Source organism: Phyllostomus hastatus, unplaced genomic scaffold, assembly GCF_019186645.2.
Source record: "Phyllostomus hastatus isolate PE091 unplaced genomic scaffold, TTU_PhHast_1.1 phas_scaffold_21, whole genome shotgun sequence".
NCBI lineage: Eukaryota > Metazoa > Chordata > Mammalia > Chiroptera > Phyllostomidae > Phyllostomus > Phyllostomus hastatus.
The window spans coordinates 24,473,223-24,496,517 of record NW_025334017.1 but is presented as its reverse complement, the minus strand read 5'-3'; the positions used below and the strand labels follow the sequence as shown (position 1 = coordinate 24,496,517).

The 23,295-nt window shown below is 47.7% G+C and overlaps 1 protein-coding gene across 1 annotated transcript in view; it reads right to left on the bottom strand.

The window, feature by feature from the left end:
• The window catches only part of BAALC (BAALC binder of MAP3K1 and KLF4), a 76,728-nt gene extending 53,803 nt beyond the window's left edge, over positions 1-22,925 (bottom strand). The window contains exon 1 of the mRNA XM_045860723.1: positions 22,647-22,925. Within this exon, the coding sequence (XP_045716679.1) occupies positions 22,647-22,806 (160 nt within the window). The 5' untranslated portion in view covers positions 22,807-22,925. The remainder of the gene's footprint in view (positions 1-22,646) is intronic.
• Between the last annotated feature and the right edge of the window lie 370 nt (positions 22,926-23,295).

Here is a 23,295-nt window from a genome sequence, read left to right as displayed (position 1 = left end):
TACCTACATTCAAATGCAACTTTGTCACGGTCTCTAAACTGAGTAATATTTTTCCTAATCCCTTTTTAATATGCTGAAACATGAGATCACTGATACCCAGTTCATTTAACTTTAAATATACAGGTTAGAAATCTCTGGCCTTTGTGAATAGTTTTGACATACATTTCATAAAACTTCTCTTTACCAGGTGCCTACTACATGCCAGGCACTTGCCTGCACTGGGATCGATGTGTCTAGAATGCAGGGTCAGCGAACTCCTGGGGGGCTGAGGACACCCTCTCACGCTTCCATTTGGAGAGTCGTGCTCATCAGCTTCGTAGAATCCCATGATTCGATGCCCCTGTCTGTGTTGTTTTGAAGCCTGTGTTGGCACCAACTTTTTTAACAGCCCTCAAAAGTCAGAAAAAGGAGTATATAAACCAGAGCTCTGTCCTGTGTGAGAGAACGGGAAATGACACCATGGACGAAGACTTCTGAGTTACTGAAGTGGAGAAAAGGGTGGGGGACTTGGATAATCGATCACCCAGCACAAGAAACTGCGGGAGTGCTGAGCTGGAGACGATGGCATCCGCACTGCACGCAGATGGGCGCACAGTCCCCATCCTTAGGGGACCAACTTGCAGCAAGTGCAGGGAGGGTAAAAGATGCATCACAGTTAAAATGAAAAATAACTGCGATGAAGATGACGACTCCAATGACGGTCCACTGTGCTCCAAAATCAAAAGCATCAAGTGGACAAAAGTGAAATGGAAAACCAGCAAACATATCTCACTAGCACAAAACCAACAGGTTGCCACTCAGTTTTTACAAAATTATCTGTCAAATTAGTGCTATTGTTCAGAATGTTACTGGCTTTCTAGTTTGTGGGTCTCTCCTTTTATATTGTTTTTTGTTTAATGGCTGTTTATGAGCTATAAGAAATAGCCTTATCTAATTTAATGTGTACATTTTAAAGTAGATTATAATTTAAAAAACAAACCCACCCTGGTTGGTGTAGCTCAGTGGATTGAGCATGGGCCTGTGAACCAAAGGGGCAACCGGTTGGATTCCCAGTCAGGGCACATGCCTGGGTTGCTGGCCAGGTCCCCAGTAGGGGGCGCGCGAGAGGCAACCACACATTGATGTTTCTCTCCCCCTTCTCTCTCTTTTACCCTCTCTCTAAAAATAAATAAAATCTTTTTTAATAAAAATAAATAAAATATAAAACAAACCCTGTTTAAGTTATCTCTGGGATCTATGAACCTTTATACCTGGGAAGTTGGCACTAATAGCCCCATCTCATTATTTATTTGTTTGTTTACTTATTTATTTAATCCTCACTCGAAGATATATTTATTGATGAGAGAGAGAGAGAGAGAGAGCGCGAGAGAGGCATGGATCGGTTGCCTCCCGTTTGTGCCTCATCCAGGGATTGAACCCACAAGCGAGGTACGTACCCTGACCAGGAAGGAACCCATAACATTTTGGTGTACAGGATGACACTCCAACCAACTGAGCCACCTGGCCAGGGCAAGAGCCCCCTTTTATAGGGAAACTAGAGTTTAGGAGATACAGAAATTTGCCTCAGCAAATAAGAAGCAAGCCAGAAAAGAATTCAGAGTACCTAATCCTCACAACCTTCTAAAGGTTTCCTAAAGTAAAAGATGCTCTCTTTCATAGGATGTCTGGCCTCTGGGTCACTTTGTCAAAAAATAATTCACCCCAAACCGATTCATTGAAAGACCAATTTGCCAAAAGCTAATTAGTCAAATACTCTTTTCACTGGGGGTGGAGGGGAAGCCACATGATCAATCACCACCCTAAGCACTACTGAACCGTTATCTCCCAGGTAGTCTAGAAAAGTGTGCTCCGACTGTCTGCTGTCTCCGCATGGGGAGAAGCAGACCAGGGCGGGCCGGGGCTGGAGCGGGACGGGAGCAAAGCAGAGGTCCAAAGAGAAAGCGAGGACAGCAGAAGTGTTCGTGAAGGAAAGCCCAGCCACTCCCACCTAAGAGAATCCCGGATTCACACGCTGAGAGGAAGCAGCTGCAGCAAAGTTGAGGCAGCACCAAAGCTGGTGTGTGTGTGGTAGATTTGCTAACAAGCAAATCAATATATGGAGAGTCTGCCTTTGGGCCAATAGAGAGTCAACTCTGGTCTCGTGTAAGTCTCGATGTTCAGTGGGAAGCCATCTTGCCTGGGCTTCCTGAGTCCACTCAGGTTTTCCCTCTGACCTGACAGAGATGGGGGAGATGGGAAGTCTTCTAGTGAATCTTTCCTCAAGGCTCCCCTCTTCTCACCTGGCCCTCTCCTCTCCTCAGGTCCCTATGGTCGCCCAGCATTTATTAATGTGCCCTTTAGAATTAGTGTTCCCAGCACAATTGAAAAAGCCTGGTGATGGTGGCCAGGTAGGAAGGGACTTAGAAGAATCCCTGCAAGGAGATGACAATCTGGATTGCATCGGAGGATTTGAGGGGACTCAGGTTGTATTCTGGGGGTGGGGGGGGTTCCCAGTAACCTCAGAAGGAAGAGGCAGTGGGAGATAGAGAAGGAAGTCCTATTGGTTTCATTGTTGCTGGAAGATTTTCCAGTGTTTGGGTCTAAACAAATGAAGATATATTTGGATGCTCTCTCTCTTTTTTAAGATTTTATTTATTTATTTTGGGAGGGGGAGAAGGGAAGGTGAAAGAGAGGGAAAGAAACATCAATGTGAGAGAGAAACATCAGTTCGCTGCCTTTCACATGCCCCCAACCACAACCCAGACAAGTGCTCTGACTGGGAATTGAACTCGGGACCTTCCCGTTCACAGGTCAGTGCTCAATCCACTGAGCCACATGAGTCAGGGCTCACTCTTTCCCACTCTCTCCCCTTCTCTCCTCCTCTCTTTCCTTCTCCCCCGCTTCTCCTCTCTTCCCCTCCCTCTCTACTCCCCTCTCCTCCTCCCCCTCTCTCCCTCCTTCTCTTTTTTAAAATTCCCTGATTGGTTTTCCTAAACTTTAGCTAGCTCTGTTTGGCTTGATGGTTTTCCAAAGATATCAGACAGGCATTTTAAAAGCTACCCAGAAAAATAGGACACATACAGACATGTGCTGCACTATGATAATTTATAGTATTTGAGAAAACTTAAGACAAATACTCAGTGAAACTGCTGGATAAATGATACAGAGGAAAAAATCTCTGTTTCGAAGAAAATCACCTTCCATTTCTCAAAGCACATTCAACTTCTAAGGAAACTGAAAACTTCTGAAAGCACTTCCCATTTCTGAGAACACTAAATCACATAATTTGATATCCGTCTGTATTACTTTCCTGGAGCTGCTATAATAAAGAACTGTGAACTGCGTGGCTTAAAGCAAGAGAAATTTACTGCCTCACATTTTGGAGGCTAGAAGGGAAGCCTGAAATCAAAGTGCTGGCAGAGCTGATTTCTTTTGGAGGCCCTGACAGAAAACATGCCCAGTGCCCCTCTCCTAGCTTCCGGTGGTTGCCGGCAATCCTTCACGTTCCCTGACTTGTAGATGCATCGCTGTAATCTCTGCCTCTGGGTTCACACGGTGTCCTCCTCTCTGTGCCTGTGTCCAAATTTCCTTCTTCGTATAAGGACATTAACAACTGGATTAGAGCTCATCTCCACCCCATATAATCTCATCTTAACTTGTTTACTCCTGCAAAGACTCTGTCCACATACGGTCACACTCACAGGTACTGATTAGGACTTGAACATATCTTGCTGGGGAACAAAATCCTATCCACTACTTCATTCGCTAAAACCACCCAAACCATCAAATCAATTTTCCACACCATAACCAAGGTGCTTTTTGAAGCACAAACAAAACCCAAAACAGTCTCAACTAAATTCCAATTTTTAAATGAAAAATGGTATAATGTCATTGCAATTAACTCTGTTCTACTCCCAAATCCCACCAAAGCACATGTAAGCGATCTTTTAAGGATACAAACCCTCAAGGACAGAGAGAAGGGGAGAGAAGACATGCTACAACTTTCAGAAGCCGGAAAGGTTCCTGCCCTAGCAGTCCAAGAGAGATGAATCGTAGGCAGAAGAGGGGAAAGCTGAGATACAACATGGTTCATGCATCTCTGTCCCCACACAACACAGGGATCAGACACTTTCACAAGTGGAAGAGAAGGGATTTGTGGAAAATCAGACTGAGAAGCAGTTAGAACCCAAGATTCTCTCCCCTACATAGCATACAGGGGTGAGCAAAAGTAGGTAAGAACTCTGTGCCAAAGTGTGCTTGAGTGTAGCAAGTAGCCTCCCAGAATGTGTAAACAATGAAGGCCAGCAGTTTGGGAACTTATGAGACTGTACCTAAGTGCACTGTCCCACTGTAACATTAATAAAAATATTCAAATAATTGTAACCTGCCTGTCTTTTTCCATATAACTTAGCAGTCCAAGTAAACCATACGACTTGTAAACCTGCATTTGCCCACCCCTGCATTTGAATGACCGCCTTCTCTCTGATCTGAAAGAGGGCATAGTTTTATTTTCTGGCTCAGGTTTCTGGGCTAAGGATCACTAAGAACAATGAAGGTCATGGCTATTGTACCAAAAAGGGAGTGTGTGGATACAAGACTTCTTCCCCTACTCAGAAAAAAAAAATGTCCTCCAAGTAGGAAATTGGAAGAATCTGTTCAGTGGAATGTAGTCACCCCCTCCCTCCCAGGAAAGGCCTAAAAAATATAAACATCAAGAGTTGTTCAAAGGAATGACCCAGCCAGATACTCTACAGTGAAGACTATTAACCCTCAACCTCATGTGTAGAGCTTCCAACCAACATCTTCATTCCCTCTCCTTCTACACGAGCAAACAGCCAAAAGCCAGCAGGCGTTTGAGGGAAACCTCCAAAAGAGAGACAGGAAGAAAAATGAACAGGGGAAAAGTAAACTTTAAGTAATGAAAGCTACACAGGGAAAACAACCTAATTAAAATTATCATTGGAGAACTGTATCTAAAAAAATGAGAATATGATGCTATAAAAAGGAACATTCTGAGAAGCAAAGGACAGTTCTTAGAAATTAAAAACATGGTAGGAGAAATTTAAAAAATCCAGCAGAAAAGTTGGAAGGTAATGTTGAGGAAGCCTCCCAAAAAGTAGAGCAAAAAACCAAAGAGGTGGAAATCAGGAGAGAAAAGACAAAATTATAGAGGACCAGTCTAAGAGAAAAACAAACTTTTGAGAAAATGTTTGCATAATTGAAGGCTCTTAGGTCGCAGATGAAGAAAGGCCCACGGGAGGGAGGAAGGAAGTTAGGGTGAGAGGCAGGGGTTGGGGTGTGGAAGGGGGTGGATTTCACACAAAGGATCACGAATCACGATGACATCAACTTTCTAGACAGCAACACTGGAATTTAGGAGACACAGAGCAATATCTTCACAACTCTAAGACAATGTGGTTTCCGTCCCAGACTTTTACATCCAGCCAAACTATCAATTAAATAGAGAAGGCATAGAGACATTTTTGAAAGTCAAAGACTCAAAAAAAATGTCACTTCCCACACAGGAAGCCACTGGAGGCTTCTGGTTCTTGACCAAATAAAAGGAACAACCAAGCAAGTGGAATACACAAGAATCAGGAAATACGGGATCAATTCAACATGAGAGAGAGGCCAAGGGGTCTCCGGGCTGATGGTGAAGACAGATGTTGTGGCAAACAGCTGTGGAGCCAGCCTGGGGGCGACTGGCCTGGACAGTAGCGGGTCAGAAAGCCCCTGGGCAATTCTTCAAAGAGAAAAACTGATACAATGCCTAATGTGCTTAAACATGTTGAAAGGAGGATTACACAACCACAGCATCGTTTAATGTGAATTAGTGAGTTCAAATTTTTAAAAAATTCTTAGTGTAGCAAAGATAAAAGTTATAATGGTGTATCATATGGTTCCGCTGTGAATAGTGTTTCAAAGTCATCATAATACAAACATGAACACTGATCTAACCAAATTATGATGCAACCACATTGGGAGTCAAATCACCGCCTTCCATGTGAGTCAGCAATAGGTTAGGCCTTCAACTTGGAACATCAAGAGGGAGTAAGAGTTGCATATTATTTAGAAACATGGACATAAAGACCGGGAGAATCAGCTGGAAGAGTTGAAAGTAGTTACCTCTAAGGAACTGAAAAAGTAGGAGGCATAACAGAGGACTGTTGATTTGCATAGGAAGCCTTTTAGAAAATACTTGTATTTGACTCTAAAGTCTGTGTATGTGTAACTGAAAAATACTTACATATTTTTAATGTAATTGGATCAAGTTACTTTCCTGCTCAAAAACCTTCCAAGGCCTCCCTTTGTCATTAGGATAATGTCTAAAGATCCTTAGCATTGCTTGTAGGGTCCTGTGGGATCCAGCCTCTGCCCCCCCCCCCCACCCAATGCTGCCCCCTTTCACTTCTGCTCTCAAAATGCTCCAACCACATTGGCTGTCTTTGACTATGTTTTCCACTTTGTAAGTGCTCCCTAAATAACTATTGAATAAATAAATCCATTCATTCATTTAGGGCAGTAATTTTCAACCAGCGTGCCACAAGAAATTTTAAAACATCCAATACTTGACTATTTAGTCAGGGGCACTGACCTCCTTTCCCTTTAAAAAATGACAACAGTCAACACCATAGCCATCTGGTGTGAATAAATCAAAATTATACCTATTGTTTGTCAGATTGGCAAAATATATATATATATGGTGTACTGTAGAATTTTACTGATTAGTTTATGTGTGCCATGAGATGAAAAAGGTTGAAAAATCACTGGTTTAGGGTAAAAAGTAAGGTCACTCCCCCGAATGGGAGGGGACTAACATTTGGTTTCTCTCAGTCTCAAGCCTTTTAATAACATCTATTTCTCTGTCATCCCAAGAGTAAAGCCTGCATTAAGGAAAATTAAAAGTTAGGTAACACAATACATAAATACTCATGGCACTGTTTGGGGTATAATAGTGGAGTTAAGTGGCTTATAAAGGCAAAAGGATCACATTTCACCTCAATTACTACTCATAGAGATAGATTCTCAATCATTAGAAATAATCTGTGAAACGTATATTTTCAGAGTCCATTTAGATTGAAAACATCCTGATGTGTCCTGTGACTCTGGCAAGCTAAGTCTCTGTGGGCATTGTGGAGTAAACATCCAGTTTCCATGCTGTACTTAGCATTACACACAAAGAAAGATTGAATAGGTAAGATTTCCTTTTAAGAGGATTATTACCAGGCTTTCAAAGAGGCACAAGCACCTCATTAATTGTTAATGTGTTCGTTGGGTTTGAACAAATTCAACAGCCCAGAATCACACTCAAACATATTTATTTAAGCACTCTGGAGATTTGTTTTGTTGTTTTGTTTTGTTTTAAACAGAATCAGGTCTTCCAGGATGACGGGAAGTCACACTCCCTCTCCCCAGTATGCTGGCTATGGGAGAACCTCCTTACCAGAGTCCTGGCCCATTCCAAAAAATGGTACCTGCCCTCAAGCCCCACCCTCTCCCTACCTGCACATATGTTCACGTTCAAGCCCTGGTTTAAGGAGGTCCCTGGCAACACAGGAAGTATTATTGAGCGGGGGGGGCGGCAGAAATAACAGTTTGGGGAGGCAGGGCTCTGTCCTGCCTCTCTCTCTCTCTTTTAAACATTAACAATTATAGTGTGTGATTTCTTTATAAAAATATATAAAAAGCAGTTTGAACAGTGCCTGCTTTCTTCTCATAACATAATTTACCATATGGAGTAAGCACCTTTTCTATCTGGAAAATCATCATACTCCTTTCAAGTGTGGACCAGCTTCCGACCTGTATCCTTTGTGTTTTCAATGGCAGGAAGTATCTCTGAGAGTTCCTCTGACGTGACATTGGTCACCTGCATCACTTCCTCTGCAACACGGTCATCCTTCACAGCACAACCACTTACAACTACATATATATATGTTTGCCTTCACTAAGTTCTGCTGGCTGTGCACCCAAAGCCACTTCTGGAACAGAGGCAGTGTCCACATTTCCACGGCCAGCTACCTCTTCTGTAACTCCACGCGCATTCCACCCCAATCCTGCAAAGTGTTTGGCACAGTACAGTCTTGCCCTGCTGTGCAAAGCCAGGAATGCCTGTAATTCTTAGAACCTGAGTGCAGACTTCACAGTACCATCCTTGCCTGGCCTTGCAGTTTTCCCAGATGGTTTGACTTTAATCAGTTCGTGCAGACTTGCAAAATGAGGAAGCCAGGAAGCCCCCACCTCACTCTGGGTGGTGCTGCGATACTGCTTTCTTCTCAAATCCCACTCAGCTCAAGGGCATGATTTGCATAATAAAATATCTAATGCCTTTGTGACCTAATGTAGTCAGCAATGCTTTAAGAACCTTAAAGATTGCCTTCAAAATGAGAAATGTGCTTAACCCCATTTATTTGTTATTCAATATTTTAACATTGTTTGAGGGCTCTGTGTGCTGAGCTATTTACAGGTGTGTTTGAGGGCTGGGACTAGTAACTGCACGTCCTGGGCTTTCCTCTCCTCTACACTTCTGTCCCGGTTGAAGACAGTGGCTCCTAAACCTGCCTGTCCTGTAGAATCGCCGAGGCCAGGAGCAAGCACTGGCACACAACCACACTCATTCATTGCTGTATCGCCTGTGGCTGCCTTGGAGCAAACGACAGCAAAGTGAAGCAGTTGCAACAAGGAGCATGTGGCCCACAGAGCCTCGAACTCCTTCTGTCTGGCCCTTTGCAGAAAAGCTTCACCAGCCTCTGATCTAGGGTCTCCGGGCCAGCAGCATCAGCATCCCTTAGGAGCCCATTAGAAGAGCAGACTCCTGCGCCCTTTCCTAGATCTATGGAATTCCACTCTGACCTCAAGGACCTGTTAAACAGGCAGGTTTTTCGGACTCACCCCACACTACCATCAGAGGAGCCAGAGAGGGGCCTTTATGTTCCCCGAGTGCATCTGACAGATGAATAAGGGGCAAGGGCCCAGCCTGCCAAGGTTGCTGTGGTGCCTCTTGGGATCTCCCTGCAAGGCTGACAGCAGATCCTCCAGTTGCTAGGAGAGGGGGGCACCACTCTGGGAATTGCCATCTCTGGAAGGAGTGGCCCCACCCAAAGTCACTTCCCCTGGCCAGAGGCAGCCTGCATCTCACACCTGGTTGATTTGGGGAAAAAAGCCTCTCAATGCAATAGCTCCAGAGCTCCCCAGGTGATCAGCTGAGACCCTTTGCAGCAGCAATTCAACTTCTTCCTCTGCCCTCTCCTGCCTCCCTCACCCCTCACAGGTGTCCCCTAAACCTCTCCCCAATAACAGTCCATCTCAGAGTCTTCCCTGACACTGCCTTTAGGAGTATAGAGTGTTATGGCAGAGATAAGCTGTGGCCATAAACAAGAAAATTCAAAACACAATCAGCTTCCTAGAAGGTGAGCACTGGAGGGGAACAGGTAACTGAGATGGATGTGCAGGAGCTGCAGGACTCTCAGAGGTGGGGGAGCAGGCAGTGGGACAGTGGGATAAGGCGCTTCAGACGAAGGGCAGCCCCAGTCAGGCTGAGCGGAGCAGACTTGCAGGCAGCTGGTGGAAGACAAGGCTAGAGAGAAAGCCTTAAATGCCAGGCTAAGACATTTGCATTCAGTGGGCAAAGGGAAATCATGAAAGGTGCTGAGCAGAATAACACGATAATGACACCAGCTGTGCCTCAGGAATCTTCCTGGCAATGGTTTGAAAGGGATTGGAGTGGCAATGACCGGAGGTAGGGGACCCATCAGAAAGCTGTTGCAAGTGACTAGGGCAAAGGCAGTGAGGACAGGAGCTAATGATATTCTCAGGGGCTCACTTAGAATAAAGACCACGGGTCTCAGAATAATCCAGACCTGCCTTTCGAACGCCACTCAGCCACTTCCAACTGGCATGCGCTTGGGCAAGCACCTCACCTTTCCAACTTCCCCCAGCTAAAATGGGGTAACAGAATCAGGTACTGAATTTGTAATACCTGGCACGTGCTGGGCATGCAATGAACGAACCACTGTCAGAGGCCGTGGCTGCGCTCATTTGCATCCGCACACACATCACTCATCACCCCAGCGGGCAAATCTGAGCCTGGCTGCTCTGAAGACTGCCCTTGAAAAGTGATTATTTTTGGATATAATGATTTAATGAGGCCTCCATTTCCAACGCGCCAGTTGTTTATTGAGGTGCTTAAACCTGAATCGTCCCTCTCGGGTGCGGGGGCGATCTCCACTTCCACTGCAACGGCTGCCTGCCCTGTTGTTATGACGACCGGTTTCCCAAACGGCCCTGCATGTTCAACAAACCCTCCAGGATTCCTCATGCCCCAAAGTCCATAAGCCCTTGAGACAATAGCATGGTGATATTTTCGAGCTTCCACGGGAAATACTGTCAACTCTTTAAATTAGCTGATTGGCTATCTGCTGCTTCTCCAGCAAAGGCGCCGGCCTGAGCATCAGCGCGACCCTGCACAGGGAACCCCATAAATATTCCTACTACTTGCAAATTGGTGCCACAGTGTATCAGCTGTCACTGACGTTCCCACGGACGTTCACTATGCGGGAAAATGAAGCAGAAAACAATGGAACGTGTACCCTGTATCTTGTGTCAGAGTCTGACGTCAACAGGCCATTCTGAAAGATTTAAGTTTAGGAATGGCTGCATTATTCCTTAAATGAGTTCAATCCTAGTACATGCGTTTTCTAGCAAACAGTCACCTTTATGAAGTCACTTAACACACGGGAATGTTAGAAACACAGTTATTGTCATTAATGTTGCAAAATCTTAACACCAGTCATTATGTCCCTGTGGTTTCTGGCAGATCGTCTCTCCCTCCTCACTCACCTACTTCCTCTGGGGTGAAAGGTGCAGTCACCCTGCTGGCAGCTTATCCAATATCTGCTTTGTCTCTCTTTTTAAACTATTTTATTGTTGTTCAATTAGTTGTCTGCATTTTCTCCCCATCACTCCCCCCAACCCCAGCCAAACCCAGCTCCCTCCCTTACTTCCACCCTCCCCCATGGTTTTGTCTTTGTGTCTTTCATAGTAGTTCCTGAAAACCCTCCCCCCTCTTGCCCCCCACCCCGCCATTGTTAGATTGTTCTTAATTTCAATGTCTCTGGTTATATTTTGTTTGCTTTTTTTTCTTTTGTTGATTATGTTCCAGTTAAAGGTGAGATCTCTTTTTTCCCCCCTGCCAAAAGGACTCAATAGTGTAAGGCCAGTATGTGTCCCCCTAATGTGGCGGTGTCCTTCACTCTTGCAGCCAGACAGCCATATAACATAGTTCTGACCAAGAAGACTCAAGCAAAGCTTGCTGAATTTGGGAAAGCTATTGTTTTACAGATTAAAAAAAAATTAAAAGACAGGTAGATTGCTCTTTTCCACATTTCCTCATCTTCCTATCTACAATAAGATGCTGCAGCCCTGGCCAGGTAGCTTAGTTGGTTAGAGTGTTGCCCTGATAGGCCAAGGCCGTGTTCAATCCCCAGTCAAGGTGTATACTGGAAGCAATCAATGAATGCATAGATAAGTGGAACAACAAATCGATGTTTCTCTCTCTCTCTCAAATCAATAAATAAATTTTAAAAATAAAGTTAAAAGATGCTGCAGCATCTTGCAGCTGTGAGGAAGAAATCTACATACCAAGGATGGAAAGCAATACACTCGAAGAGCCTGGACCCTTGAGAGCATCCTTGAGCAGTGCAGCTGCCTACCTCCAGACTTTCCGTTAAGTGCAAAAATAAACCCTGGATTGCTAAGCCACCTATGTCTGCTTTCTGTCCATTGCCACCAAACACAATTCCTACCTGAAGCAACAGGTGAGGAGGGTTCCCTTCATTCAACAAATATCCCCTGAGTACTTACTCAGTGCTGGGCACCGTGCTGAATAAGGAGATAACCAATGAATGAACAAGACAAGGACAGGCTGTGGTATTAGGAAGGAAATAACCAGGCAGTAACAGGGGAAGGTTGGTTTCTCTAAGGAGATGACATCTGACCCGACAGCTGAAGGGTGAGGTGGAGTCAACGCTGTAATGAATGGGAAGAAGGAGAGCAACATTCCAGCAAATGCAGAACCCTGGTGACAGGACGGTGGGGGGGGGGGGGGCGTTCAAAGAACAGAGAGGAAGCCAGTGTGGCTGGGACACAGAAAAAGAAAGAGAAGAAGGGAGGAAACGAGGAAGGGAGGGAGGAAGGTACTGGGTTAAGATTGGAATTTTATTCTATGCATAACAGAATGGAAAGCTACCAGAAGCATTAAACAAGAGAGTGACAGGACCTCATATATGTTTTTAAAAAATTATTCCCCCTGTGACATGATAAATGACTTGTCAGGACAAGAACGAAGGCAGGCCACTGCAGAAGTCCCCGTGAAGACAAGGGTGGCCTGGGCTCAGGCGGGCCAGTGGAGATGCAGAGCAGATCAGCCCCCCAATGGAACTGCCTGTGTTGTCCTCACCTGGGGTGACAAGGAGCAACTTGGTCAGCGCACTTAGACTCCAAACAGGCTGATGTGCAGAGGGATGGAGAGAGGTGTTCTTAGAATGCTGAGGTGGCAGGAAGGAAATACAATTATAAGGTAATTGGAAGAAAAGATGGACAGATTCACAGTGAATGTTTTGACGTTTTTAGTATTCAGAGGGAAAGAACAGGATAGTGTCGGGAGCTATTACATGGGGACTGTCACAGCATATTAATGAGAATTAATAGAATTTCCAAGAGGTGGTAAGAACACTGAGGTCCTAGATCACCGACATCATGACTTTCCCCAGCAATGCCAGGCAGCTGAGAAACAGGATGTAAGGAGCAGGGGGCGAAGGTGACCTAGGCTTGTGATCGGAATGACGATCTCAGTGCAAGACTGAGGGGTCGGGGGCCGGGCGGTGTCCTGGGTGTGTGCTGGGCAGCATTGAAACCCTTCACATTTGTGAATACACCAATTCTTCTATGATTGCCATTCTATACTGCAGCAACTGAAACCCAGAAGAGCTACAAAACTTGCTCACTTTCACACAGAAGGTACATACATGTCTGTTGTTAAAGTTTAATTCCTTAACCACTGACCTATGCCATCTCCAAGCAAAATAACAAGGAAGATGATGCTGGACAGAGCAGGAAAATGCCTAGGGACTGGAGGTCAAGATGCACGTGAAAATCTATTGCTGAGGAAGGTCTCACTGCCTGATGCACGTAGAAGCCAATATAATACAGCACTGGCTTTTGAAAGGGGAAAAAAAGGTTTTGCTGCGAGGTCACCCAGCAAAGAGACAGAAGTCAAGGCTCAAATCTGCTCCCCCCCAATCCTGGGTTCAAGGTGAGGTTTAAGGGATTTCAGCACCAGATCATCTAGGACAATAGACTCTTCTCTTGTGAAAGAATCCCAGCACCCGGGTATTGGTTGTAATCCCAGTCCCTTGGTCCCACGGAGGAGAGCAGTTAAGAATCCACAAGTACTACTTGTGAGTGGTGGTCACAAGTGTTATTCATAAACTTTGGTTCTGGACCTTGTTAGAAACAGCATAGGACTATTTGAACTGGTTCTACGGTTACAAAGCTGACCCGCTGTAGGAAGTGTATGAAGGTGTGAACTGAGAGCCCAGATCTGGCCAGGTGGCCCCCTAGTGTGGCTGTACCACAGGGTGCTGAGTGGCTTGGAGAAGGTTGCAAGGCTCTAAGTTGAACTTCTGGGCTGAAGGGCTTGGGGCTAGCTGTTGGGAACCACCCTGCCTGGCTTCAGAAGCTGTAATCTCCTGTGGCTAAGGCTGAGTAAAAAAGACCTTGGGACCATAAACCACTTAGGAGACAAAGCTTATCTTCCTTGTAGGGGCACCACCTCTGCCCCCTTTCACCTCACCCTGCTTGGCCCTGAGTGGATGACTGATTAGCCAATGATGGGTAAGGTTGCTCAAAGGAGGGATAACCTAAGACAGGCACAGTCACCAAGGGGGCCCCCCAGGGAAGGACTTGGGGGCTATAGAAAAAGGGGATGATGGACCCTTGCCCTTCAGCTTTGACATAGCCTGAGTCCTCATTCTGCCTGCCAGAAGTCTCCTAATCTCTTGGCTGCCTTACTTCCCCTGCCTGACTTAAACTTGCAACAATGCCGTAGGTCGGTGTGGCCCTGTGCTGGAAAGGGTGGGTTCCTTGGGGCGACCAGGCCTAAGAAAGAATGCATAAAATCCTATGAAACCTGCTTTGCTAATACCCTCAGTTTAAATGATAAGGTTCCAAGCATGAAATGAGTTTGTTCCCCAAAGTTTTATGGCCCTTTAGCTATCTGACCCTGACACAGAATAAGCCTTCAGAGTTCTTTGAATGTTATCTATTGTTTGATAATTACTGCCTGACAATGATTGATGAGCTTTACATATAAGCCCTGTATTCCTATGCAAATTAAACCCAATAAAAGCCCATTGAGGAACAGGCTGTTTGCCCTTCTCCTTTGAGAGACTGGCCACATTTCTTCCCCAAACAGATCAGGTCTTGGTAGACTTACTCTCATCTGTGGCGGCCTGTGGGGCCTTGCAGGCCGAGACCCCCACCACAGCTAGCAGCTACTGCCTTGGCCTTGTCCAGCTGCCCACTAAAATGCCCATGAACTCAGAAGACCAAGACCCACAACATCACCTAAAACAAAGACTTATTAATAGACAACCTAGTCCCAGATTCTGGGAGAAACTGGCACCACTTGTGAAGCAGATGGATCTAGATTAAGAAAAACCTACCCAGGCTTCTGACTTTGTCTCATTACTCAGAAACCACATGGCAAGATGTAGGCAGACACTCTGTACTTACCCCATGTGACACAGACCCAGAGCTGGAAGCACGTGGGGCTGAGAACACTGGGCGGTCATCCAGCATGACCTCGAGGGCAGCTGAGACTCGGACAGAGAGCTGGTCCCCAAATACACAGACACACGGACACCACACACATTCGCATCCCGTACACACACTCATGTACCACAGATATCACACTCAATTCACACACACTCACACGACCCTACACACATCACACTCATACACATTCACACTATAGTCACATCACCACACACTCACACCCAACACACATACAACACTCACACTCACACCACACATTCACAGGTACTCACACATACCACAGGCCAGGTTTCTATATCCATAAAGGGACTGTAAATGCCAGAAAACAGCTGGGCAGGATATACAATAAATAGCATACTCAGCTGAGCCAGTTGTGGAGGGTGGGAGGTGGTAAGAGGGGGTCACAGGGAAATTATTATATGCAGTGGAGCCACAACGTGCATTTACCTGGTATGTAATTTACTTGCACCCAACTAACAATTGTTCAGTACTGAAAGAGGAAAGGGACAAAAACCCTTTACTTCGCATGGCCCTTCCCTCATTCTTCCTCCATTCAAACCAGACTTTAGCTTTCACAGCCTCCAAATATTTTCCTAAACACAAAGAGAAACAAAAAAGTTTTCTCCTTTAGCCTTGAACTTCCAGGCAGTTAAAGTGTGTCTCCCAGACCCCTCCACACCTAAACAGGGCCCCCAGTGAAGATGCGACACGCACCCTAGATGGGACCCAGGGGAAGGACGTAAGTGCTCACAGAGGCGTGGTTTTCCCCCGTGTGTTTCTTCACACACTCTAAATTTTCTGTAACCAACATGCATGACCTTGGAGGCCAGAACACAGCATTACTCTGCTCAAACGCAGTTCACCTTTAAGTCCACCATCAGGTGCCTGGGACGCAGGTGACGTGCCGAGCACCCCCTGCAGCGCTGCTCAGGCACCCGGCACAGGGAGGGGCCGCGTGAGCCCAGGGGTGTCTCCTCGAGGACTGAGTCCTCAGCCTTGTAAATGCTGGCCGGAGGCCCCCACTCCGAGTGGCTCAAATTTTCAAGAAAGCGTAAGGTGGGTGGGGTGGAGGGGGCACCACGCTCGTGCTCAGCAGGTACGGTAAAGTAAGTGCACACTGCCTGGGGTGTAGAAACCAGAGATCTGAATTCTGAGGCAGGCTCTTCACCGCTCAGCTGAGCGGCCTTGCCCCAGCGCTTCCCCTCACTGCACGTGTTTCTTCACCTGGTATGTGGTGATAATAATGATTTTTGAGGTTATTTTACAGTTATGTAAACTAATGTCCAAAAGAAAAAAAGAACCGTCACCCATAGCAGATGCTCAATAAGTGCTGTTTGAATTCAAATGATAAACAGACCGAGTCTCAGAAAAAAGGGTGAGGCAGTGACCACAGAAATCCTCTCATTATTTCCAAGCGTTCATGGTGTTTGTGCTCATAAACGTGTTTGTATTTGTTTTCTAGGCTGCTGGAACAAACCACCAGACACTGGGGAGCTCGAACAACAGCAATGTACTGTCCCGCAGTTCTGGAGGCAGAAGTCAGAGGTCAGGGGGTCGGCAGAGCGGGTTCAGAGAGCTGCGAGGGAGGATCTGTCCCAGGCCTCTCTCCCAGCTCCTGGTGGCAACCTCTGGCCTTCCTCGGCTCGTAGAAGCATCCCGCATCCCGATCTCCTGGTCTCCGCTTTAGTCTTCAGGCAGCATTCTCCCTGTGTGTCTGTGTCCAGACTTCCTTTTTTATGAGGACACCAGCTTGCTCGAATGACCACATTGAATTGATTATCTCTGAAAAGACCCTCTCTCTCCAAATAAGGTCTCATTCTGATATACTGAGTGTTAGGACTTCGACACATAAATTTGGAGGGGACACAGTTCATCTCACAACAATAATTTTAAAAAGTTTTATCTCCAGAGAGACGGAGGGGTTGGGCAGGGGAGTGTGGCAGGAGAGCATGTGAGGAAGTGAATTCCGTTAGTAGCTAAGGTAGACGGAGCTAGACCACCACGTGGCTCAGGGCCCTCCCCTCTGGCCTCCTCCACAGATGGAAGCAAAAATGGCACTCAGACTGGCCAGAGAACCTCTGTAGGAATCCCGTCGGAATAGGATTTTCAACAGAAGCCAAATGGTCTTCCGAGAGTGGCTAGAGGCCATGGAAAAGCCCAGGTACTACTGACTGGCCTGGACCAACGGGTTCAGACACCAAACTTCACAGCACAGCCTTCTCCGCAGGAAGGCCCTGTGGATGTAGGTGCACAGGTCAAAGGTGAAAGAGCGGTCTCCCAGGGTCCAAGCTGGATGGATTGCTGAGTACAGGATAAGCCAGGAAAACACACTTCTCGCTGACTGAGAGGGAACCAAGCCTGGAACCCCAAATTCATCTGACAGCCTGGTTAGAGTCAGAATACCTTTATCTGGTGTCCAACAAACAGTGGTTCAGTGGACTGAGGTCTAAGATAAGACTTGGGAAAGAGGGTGCAAGACAGACATAGAGAACTGCATTTGCATAGCTGGGCCATTCACCCACTTCTTCATTTTTACAGCCATTGGACAAACGTGTGGTAGATGGCAGGCATGTGGCTGTCAAGTACGTGTCCCCAGTGCCACAGGGCTCACAGACTGGCTGGAAAGCAAGAGGCATGGACGAGCCCCAGCAACACCACGTAGCCAGTAGTGAGCCTGCGGCAGGACGTGGCCCTTGTCTGTCCAGGAGACAAGGGTCATGAGAACATGAGACTTCCTGAACTTTATAAACAGCCTAGGTTTGCTACCACCTATTTCTGTAGTGAGTTTTGCAAAACCCTTCCAACAAAGAGGCTTGCGTTCGACAAAGCGGGCTGCAGAGAGGCGGGCATGTTTTCTCACCCTGCAGCCCATCGGGCAGACAAGAACCCAAAAAGGAGAAGCAAATGGAACTTCTTCTGTACAAGTAGAACTTCTGAGGAAAGACAATGTCACCTCTGGGGACCACAGGAAGACAATAACACACGCACAGAAGTTTTAGGAGATTTATTTACACGAGAGGCAGCATGTGACATCCTGCTGTAACTGGCACAGCATCAGGATAGGGATCCAGTGGTGAGCAGAAAGACCCCTTACCTAACAGGGCTGGTCCTTCCTGGGGTGGGGGGCGCAGACATTCGTCAATAATTACCTGGAACTGTAACCACAAGTGGAAGAGGTGTGTACGGAGAGCTGGGGAGAAGGAGAAGACTTTGCCATCAGGGAGCCCCAGCTGGTTCTCCGCAGGCACCCTCATCTCAGGGAGGGGATCCAGATGACTTTCCTCTGCTTCTTCGGGGGCACCGCAGGAACCGTGTGGCTCCCTCGGGCTGCTGCCTGCGGGGGCCTGTACACACACTCCGAGGACACACACCGCTGGGTCCCTGCACGGCCCCTGCGTCCTGCCCCCCTGCTGTGCCTTTGTGTCTCCCCTGTATGACCAACTTACTCGTCTTCGCACCAAGTGTGTAATGAATGGACAAAAGCAAATAATTGTCTTTTATTTTCAGTCTGTCAACACAGGGTAATTAAGACCTGGAACTTTTTTTTTCATGGCATTTTTATCAAAATGAATCAAGGTCAACAAGTTTAAACATTAAACTGAAACCAACAAAAATAATTTTAACAAGAATAAATATCAAAACCCCAAATGTGGGTTACTGCAATCAGTAGTATAAATGCAGGATTCATGAGGGGTGGGCGGCAATTCATTCAACAAACACTTATTAAATGCCATCTGTATTCCAGTCACTGTGCCAGGAGCTGGGTGTATAGCAGTGAAAACAATGTCCCTGATGTCACAGAACTCAAATTTGACTGGAAAGAAAGATCTAAGGGCTTTAACTTATCCCACGTGAGTCTTTGGTATGTAATGTGGAGCTGGCCCTGGGTGCCCTTGTATAGAGGACTTTGACAAACCAAGCAGTGTTTGGAGACATATGGTGAAGCCCACGTAGGTCTGAGAACTGACTGGAGGACCGACGGTGAGAGGAGACACAATAGCAATTTTGAAATATTGAGAGAGTTGTCTGTGCATCCTTGATCCCGAGGGCCCAGGGCTCCCCAGGGAGAGATTACCAGGCAGCAAGAATAGTTTCTCACAAGGGAAACTGCTCCACGAAGGTATGCGGCAGCCTGGGTTCCTAGGGAGAGGTGTCCCATGCTCAGACCTGCTGCAGGAAAAAACTGTGCTAAGACCAAACTAGAATATTAAGAGATCAGACTAGTGTTCGAGTCCTATCACCGGTAAAGTCAAGAATTCTAGTTAATCCCCCATTAGTCAGGAAGGCAGTGGTTAGGAGAATAGGCTTTGGATTCTGGTCCTAGACTGGGGCAGATCACTGCACAGTCTAAACCTCATTCCCTCGCTTGTAAAAGAGGGATAGGAATATTCCAGCCAGGAGGATGAACCCTGGTGATTTATGTAAGTGCCGCTGATACAGCACCTGGCCCTGGGCAAGTCTTCAACACGTGGTAGCTATCGGTGATGTTGAGTGCCTGCATTTTATTTGACATTTCCATTTATTTAGGGAAATCATTTTGCTGTGAGTCTCTAATTTTGCAATCTTTTATGTCACATCTACTAAATCAATTATTATAGCAATTTAAAACTATAAAGTAGAAGCACTTTAGAGAAATTTGAAATGTTTTATTCTCTAGAGAAATCAGAAAAATAGCAGCACAAAAGGGGATGTTTAAGGATGTAATTAAGGGGACTTGTGATCAAATCAAAGGGAAGCTGGGAAGCTCTGAACGTATGGAATAGCTGAGCGAGTCTGGGGCATGACGACCTGTCTCCCTTCTTCTTTGGGAGACCCCCATCAGACGGCGGAAGCAAAAATCAATCCAGCAAACTGACTTTATGAGGACTAAATCCTGCCAGGCCAATTTAATTTCCTCCTGTGACAGAGAGACAGGCTTCGGCGACATGGAGAAGAAGCAATGGATACCAGATACTGTTGGCTTCAGCTAAGTCTTTAATTCCAGTCTACATAATAGCTGAATCTAAAAACTTAATTGAATTCTGCTGGCTAGTGGAAATGATCTCCAGAAAATGGGAACCTCAGAATCCCTTTTTGAGTGAGGAGGAGGCAGGAAGCTCTTTCCTCGGTGGGACTGACAGGAAAACATGCCCCCCCATACTTACTGAACACCTATAGGTGACACGCCCTCCACTGTAAGACATGCCCCCCACGGTGCCAGCACAGAGCACGCAGAGATGATGAGTCCACTCCTGCATAGCTCCTGAGGTTGGGGAGGGGGACAGCAGAAAGTAACTACAATTTGACACTAAAGGAGTGACCAGCTGGCTCAGAAAGAAAGGACCTTTGGAGGCAGAGGGAACTGGGGGATAAGTAAGAACTATGAACAGGCTGAGAGAATGTGTAGACCAGGGCAATTTAACTGAGTCCCGTCTACTTTGAATAGACAACCTCCCAAGACCCTCTCTAGCTTTAGAACTCTAGTGATGAAGCCATGTTTGTGATTTTTACCATCTGGACTCTCCCGAATCCAGCCCTTCTTTTTGTCCCCCGTCGGAAAAGGGTTGATGGAAACGGGGGAAATGGCATTCCGGCTTCCTACCTCAGCACATTCACTGTGGGCGGTAGGTGCCCCCTGAAGCCTGGGACTGAGTTCCTAGGTGGGCGCTGGTGGGGGTGGGTGAGACAAGGGAACAGGGAAGAAGAAAGGAAAAAAGAACCCTGGCTAATCCCCCGTGGTGGCTGAAACCCAGGAGATTTGTAGTTTTCTCCAATGACCATGCTAACTAAAGATGTCCAGTTCCCAGTCTGAAATATTCACGGGAATCAGGCCACTTTTCCAAAAGGCCAAGGGACTGCCAGTGCCCCTCCAGGGGGGCCTGATCCCACCTCGATTTCAGAAATCTCGCTCTCCCCTGAGGCTGACGAAAATTTCTAGGGAATTGAAGTGACCCTGCCCACCTAAGAGTCTTGCCAATTGCAAAGCTACTCGCTGTCCTGGGACTGGAGTGGAGCTCTTCCTGTGAGGGACGCAGATCTTCAGGAGCACCTGCCTGGCAGGGCTGCCCACGTCTGGTACCCTGGCAGGGTACCACAAGTGAGCGGGCTTGTCCCAGGCCCCACCTGTTTGCAGGGACCAGATCTCATATGGCTGATGGGATCTGACTCAGGATGGCAGAGTAATAAATAATAAGCTTTGGAAATTAATAAATATGTACATATTTAGCCAGCACATAATAACTCTCACACCCATAAATATGAACACAGACAACACACACACACACTATAGACTCCCAGTCACCTAGGCAACCACTCCCTGATGCTGTACTCCGTTCTTTTTCACACTAGATCCTTTTAACCTTCTTTCCTCTGAGTGCAGCTCTGGCCTTTGACTCTGCAGAGGAGAGGCTGTTACGTACAACACTAACCAGGTCCACTTTAGAGGCTTATGTCTTATCTTCACTCTGACACTGAATTCAGGCAACACCTCATTTGGAAAGTTGCTGAAAGCATCAGCGACACAAAATCACCGCTTTGATTGCTACTGTGAGTCAGAAAAATTAGAGACGAACATGGTGTTATGCCTCGAACCGCTCTCACTGATGGTTCTCGCTTTTTTAAAAAAGGAATCACAAAGCTCATGCAAAAGGGAAGCAGCTTTGGTCCTAAAAGATGGAGAGACCGATTCTCAAGATTAAAGGGACAACTCGCATTTAGGAGGCATTGATTGAGGAGTATTGATTTTTCAAGAGTAGTTCACACTTCTTTCCTCCTTACACTATACAGTATACTTCAAATTAACCTTGTTTTCTATTTTAGATTTCATGATTCAAAAATGCCAATAACATTAAGGAGTCAGAAAAGGGTTGGAAACATTTTCATCCAAATGGTGATCTGGTTTTTGACAGCATCCCTGTAATAAGTAATGAGATTTTGCCTTTTCGCATCACTAACAGGTCTCACACCACCAAAGGCCAGCCTGTGGAAACATCAGTCTATTTTCATCTCTATCCTGCAATTATCAGTGTCTGCCAAGACATTAATAATAATAATAATAATAATAATAATAATAATAATTAATAAACCTGATATCGTGACTGGGTCAGAAAGCTCTTTGCACAGTCTCCCCTTGGAACTCGGCCGAGCGGAAGGACCAAGGTAGGAGGATGGAACTTACGGTCCTCACCACGTCCCGGCCCTGCCTCGGGCAAGGCGCCGAGGCACCTGGGTAGAGAAGGAAGTCCTTCCCGGTGACACAACTGCCTGAAAAGTGAGCTCAGTGCAGAAGTGATGGAGCCAGAGGGTGTTTATTTCGCCCTGACCTAGGGTTCTGGGTTCGGAAGCTGTCGAGGGGACACCGTCCCAGCAGGGAGAGAAGGGGAGGCGACCAGGAGGACTGAGCCCAGACAATCTGGGTCCGAGCAGCGTCTCTAAGTCCGGGGAGAGAGGGGCCAGGTGGCCAATGCATGGAGAAGTGACCCTGCTGGGCACGCAGGAGGCCAGACGGGGCATGGACCGAAGTGCGGGAGGAGGCGAACCGGGTGGGCCGGAGCGTGGGTGGACTGAGGGGCAGCTGGGCGTGCCAGGGGGGCGGTCCTCCCACCCCAACCAGCCCCAGCAGGGAGCCTGCCCCGGCGGAGCCGAGAAGTGCTGGTTTCCCAGCTTCTGTAAGGGTCCCTCTCTGACCCTGCTCCCCGGGCCTGGGGCCGTCAGCCTGTGCGGGCGCTTACTCTCTGTCCGTCCGTCCGTCCGTCCGTCCGTCTGTCTGTCTCCCTCCTCCCCTGGCCCCTACCCGCTTCCTGCCGGTGCCCCGGCCTCTCGGCGCCCGGGGGTCTGCAGGAGCAGGGCTCACTCACCCGCGTGCAGGCCTCCCGCCTCGGGGCCGCTGTCCGGGGCGGCGTTGCTGGGCGGCGTGTCCGAGTCGGTGTAGGTGAGCCAGGTGGACTCGGTCTCTCGTGTCCAGCTCTCGTAGTAGCGGGGCTCAATGGCATCGGCCCTGCTCCCGCCGCAGCCCATCCTCCCGGGCGGCGGGCTCACCCGGCAGCGGCTGGGCTCGCGGCTGGGGCTGCGGCTCAGCCCCCGCGGCGCAGCCCGGGCTGGAGAGACAGCGGCGGCGGTGGCATCGCGTCCCCAGCCCTCCCGCACCGCAGACAGGCGCCCGCCGCGCCCTCTCCCCGTGCGCCCCTCCCCTCCACCGCCAAGGCCCTCCCCTTCCCCACCTCCCCTCCTCCTTGCCGCTCCCCCCACCCCTACGCCCCTCTCCCCGCACCCTCTTTCGCTCCGCCAGAGCGGGGGCGCGGGGGGGGGGGCGCTGTTGGGGTGGGGGGGGGGGCGGGGGAGACGCAGCGGCCCGGGGTGGGGTGTGGGCGAGTGAGTGAGGGAGTCCACCCGGGGTTCGACCCGCGGGCCGGAGTTAGGTCTCTCAGGCTCTTGCGCATTCGCCCATTTGCCCATCCACCCACCCACCCACCCATCCGCTCTCCCTCCTTCCCTCCCTTTTTTCCT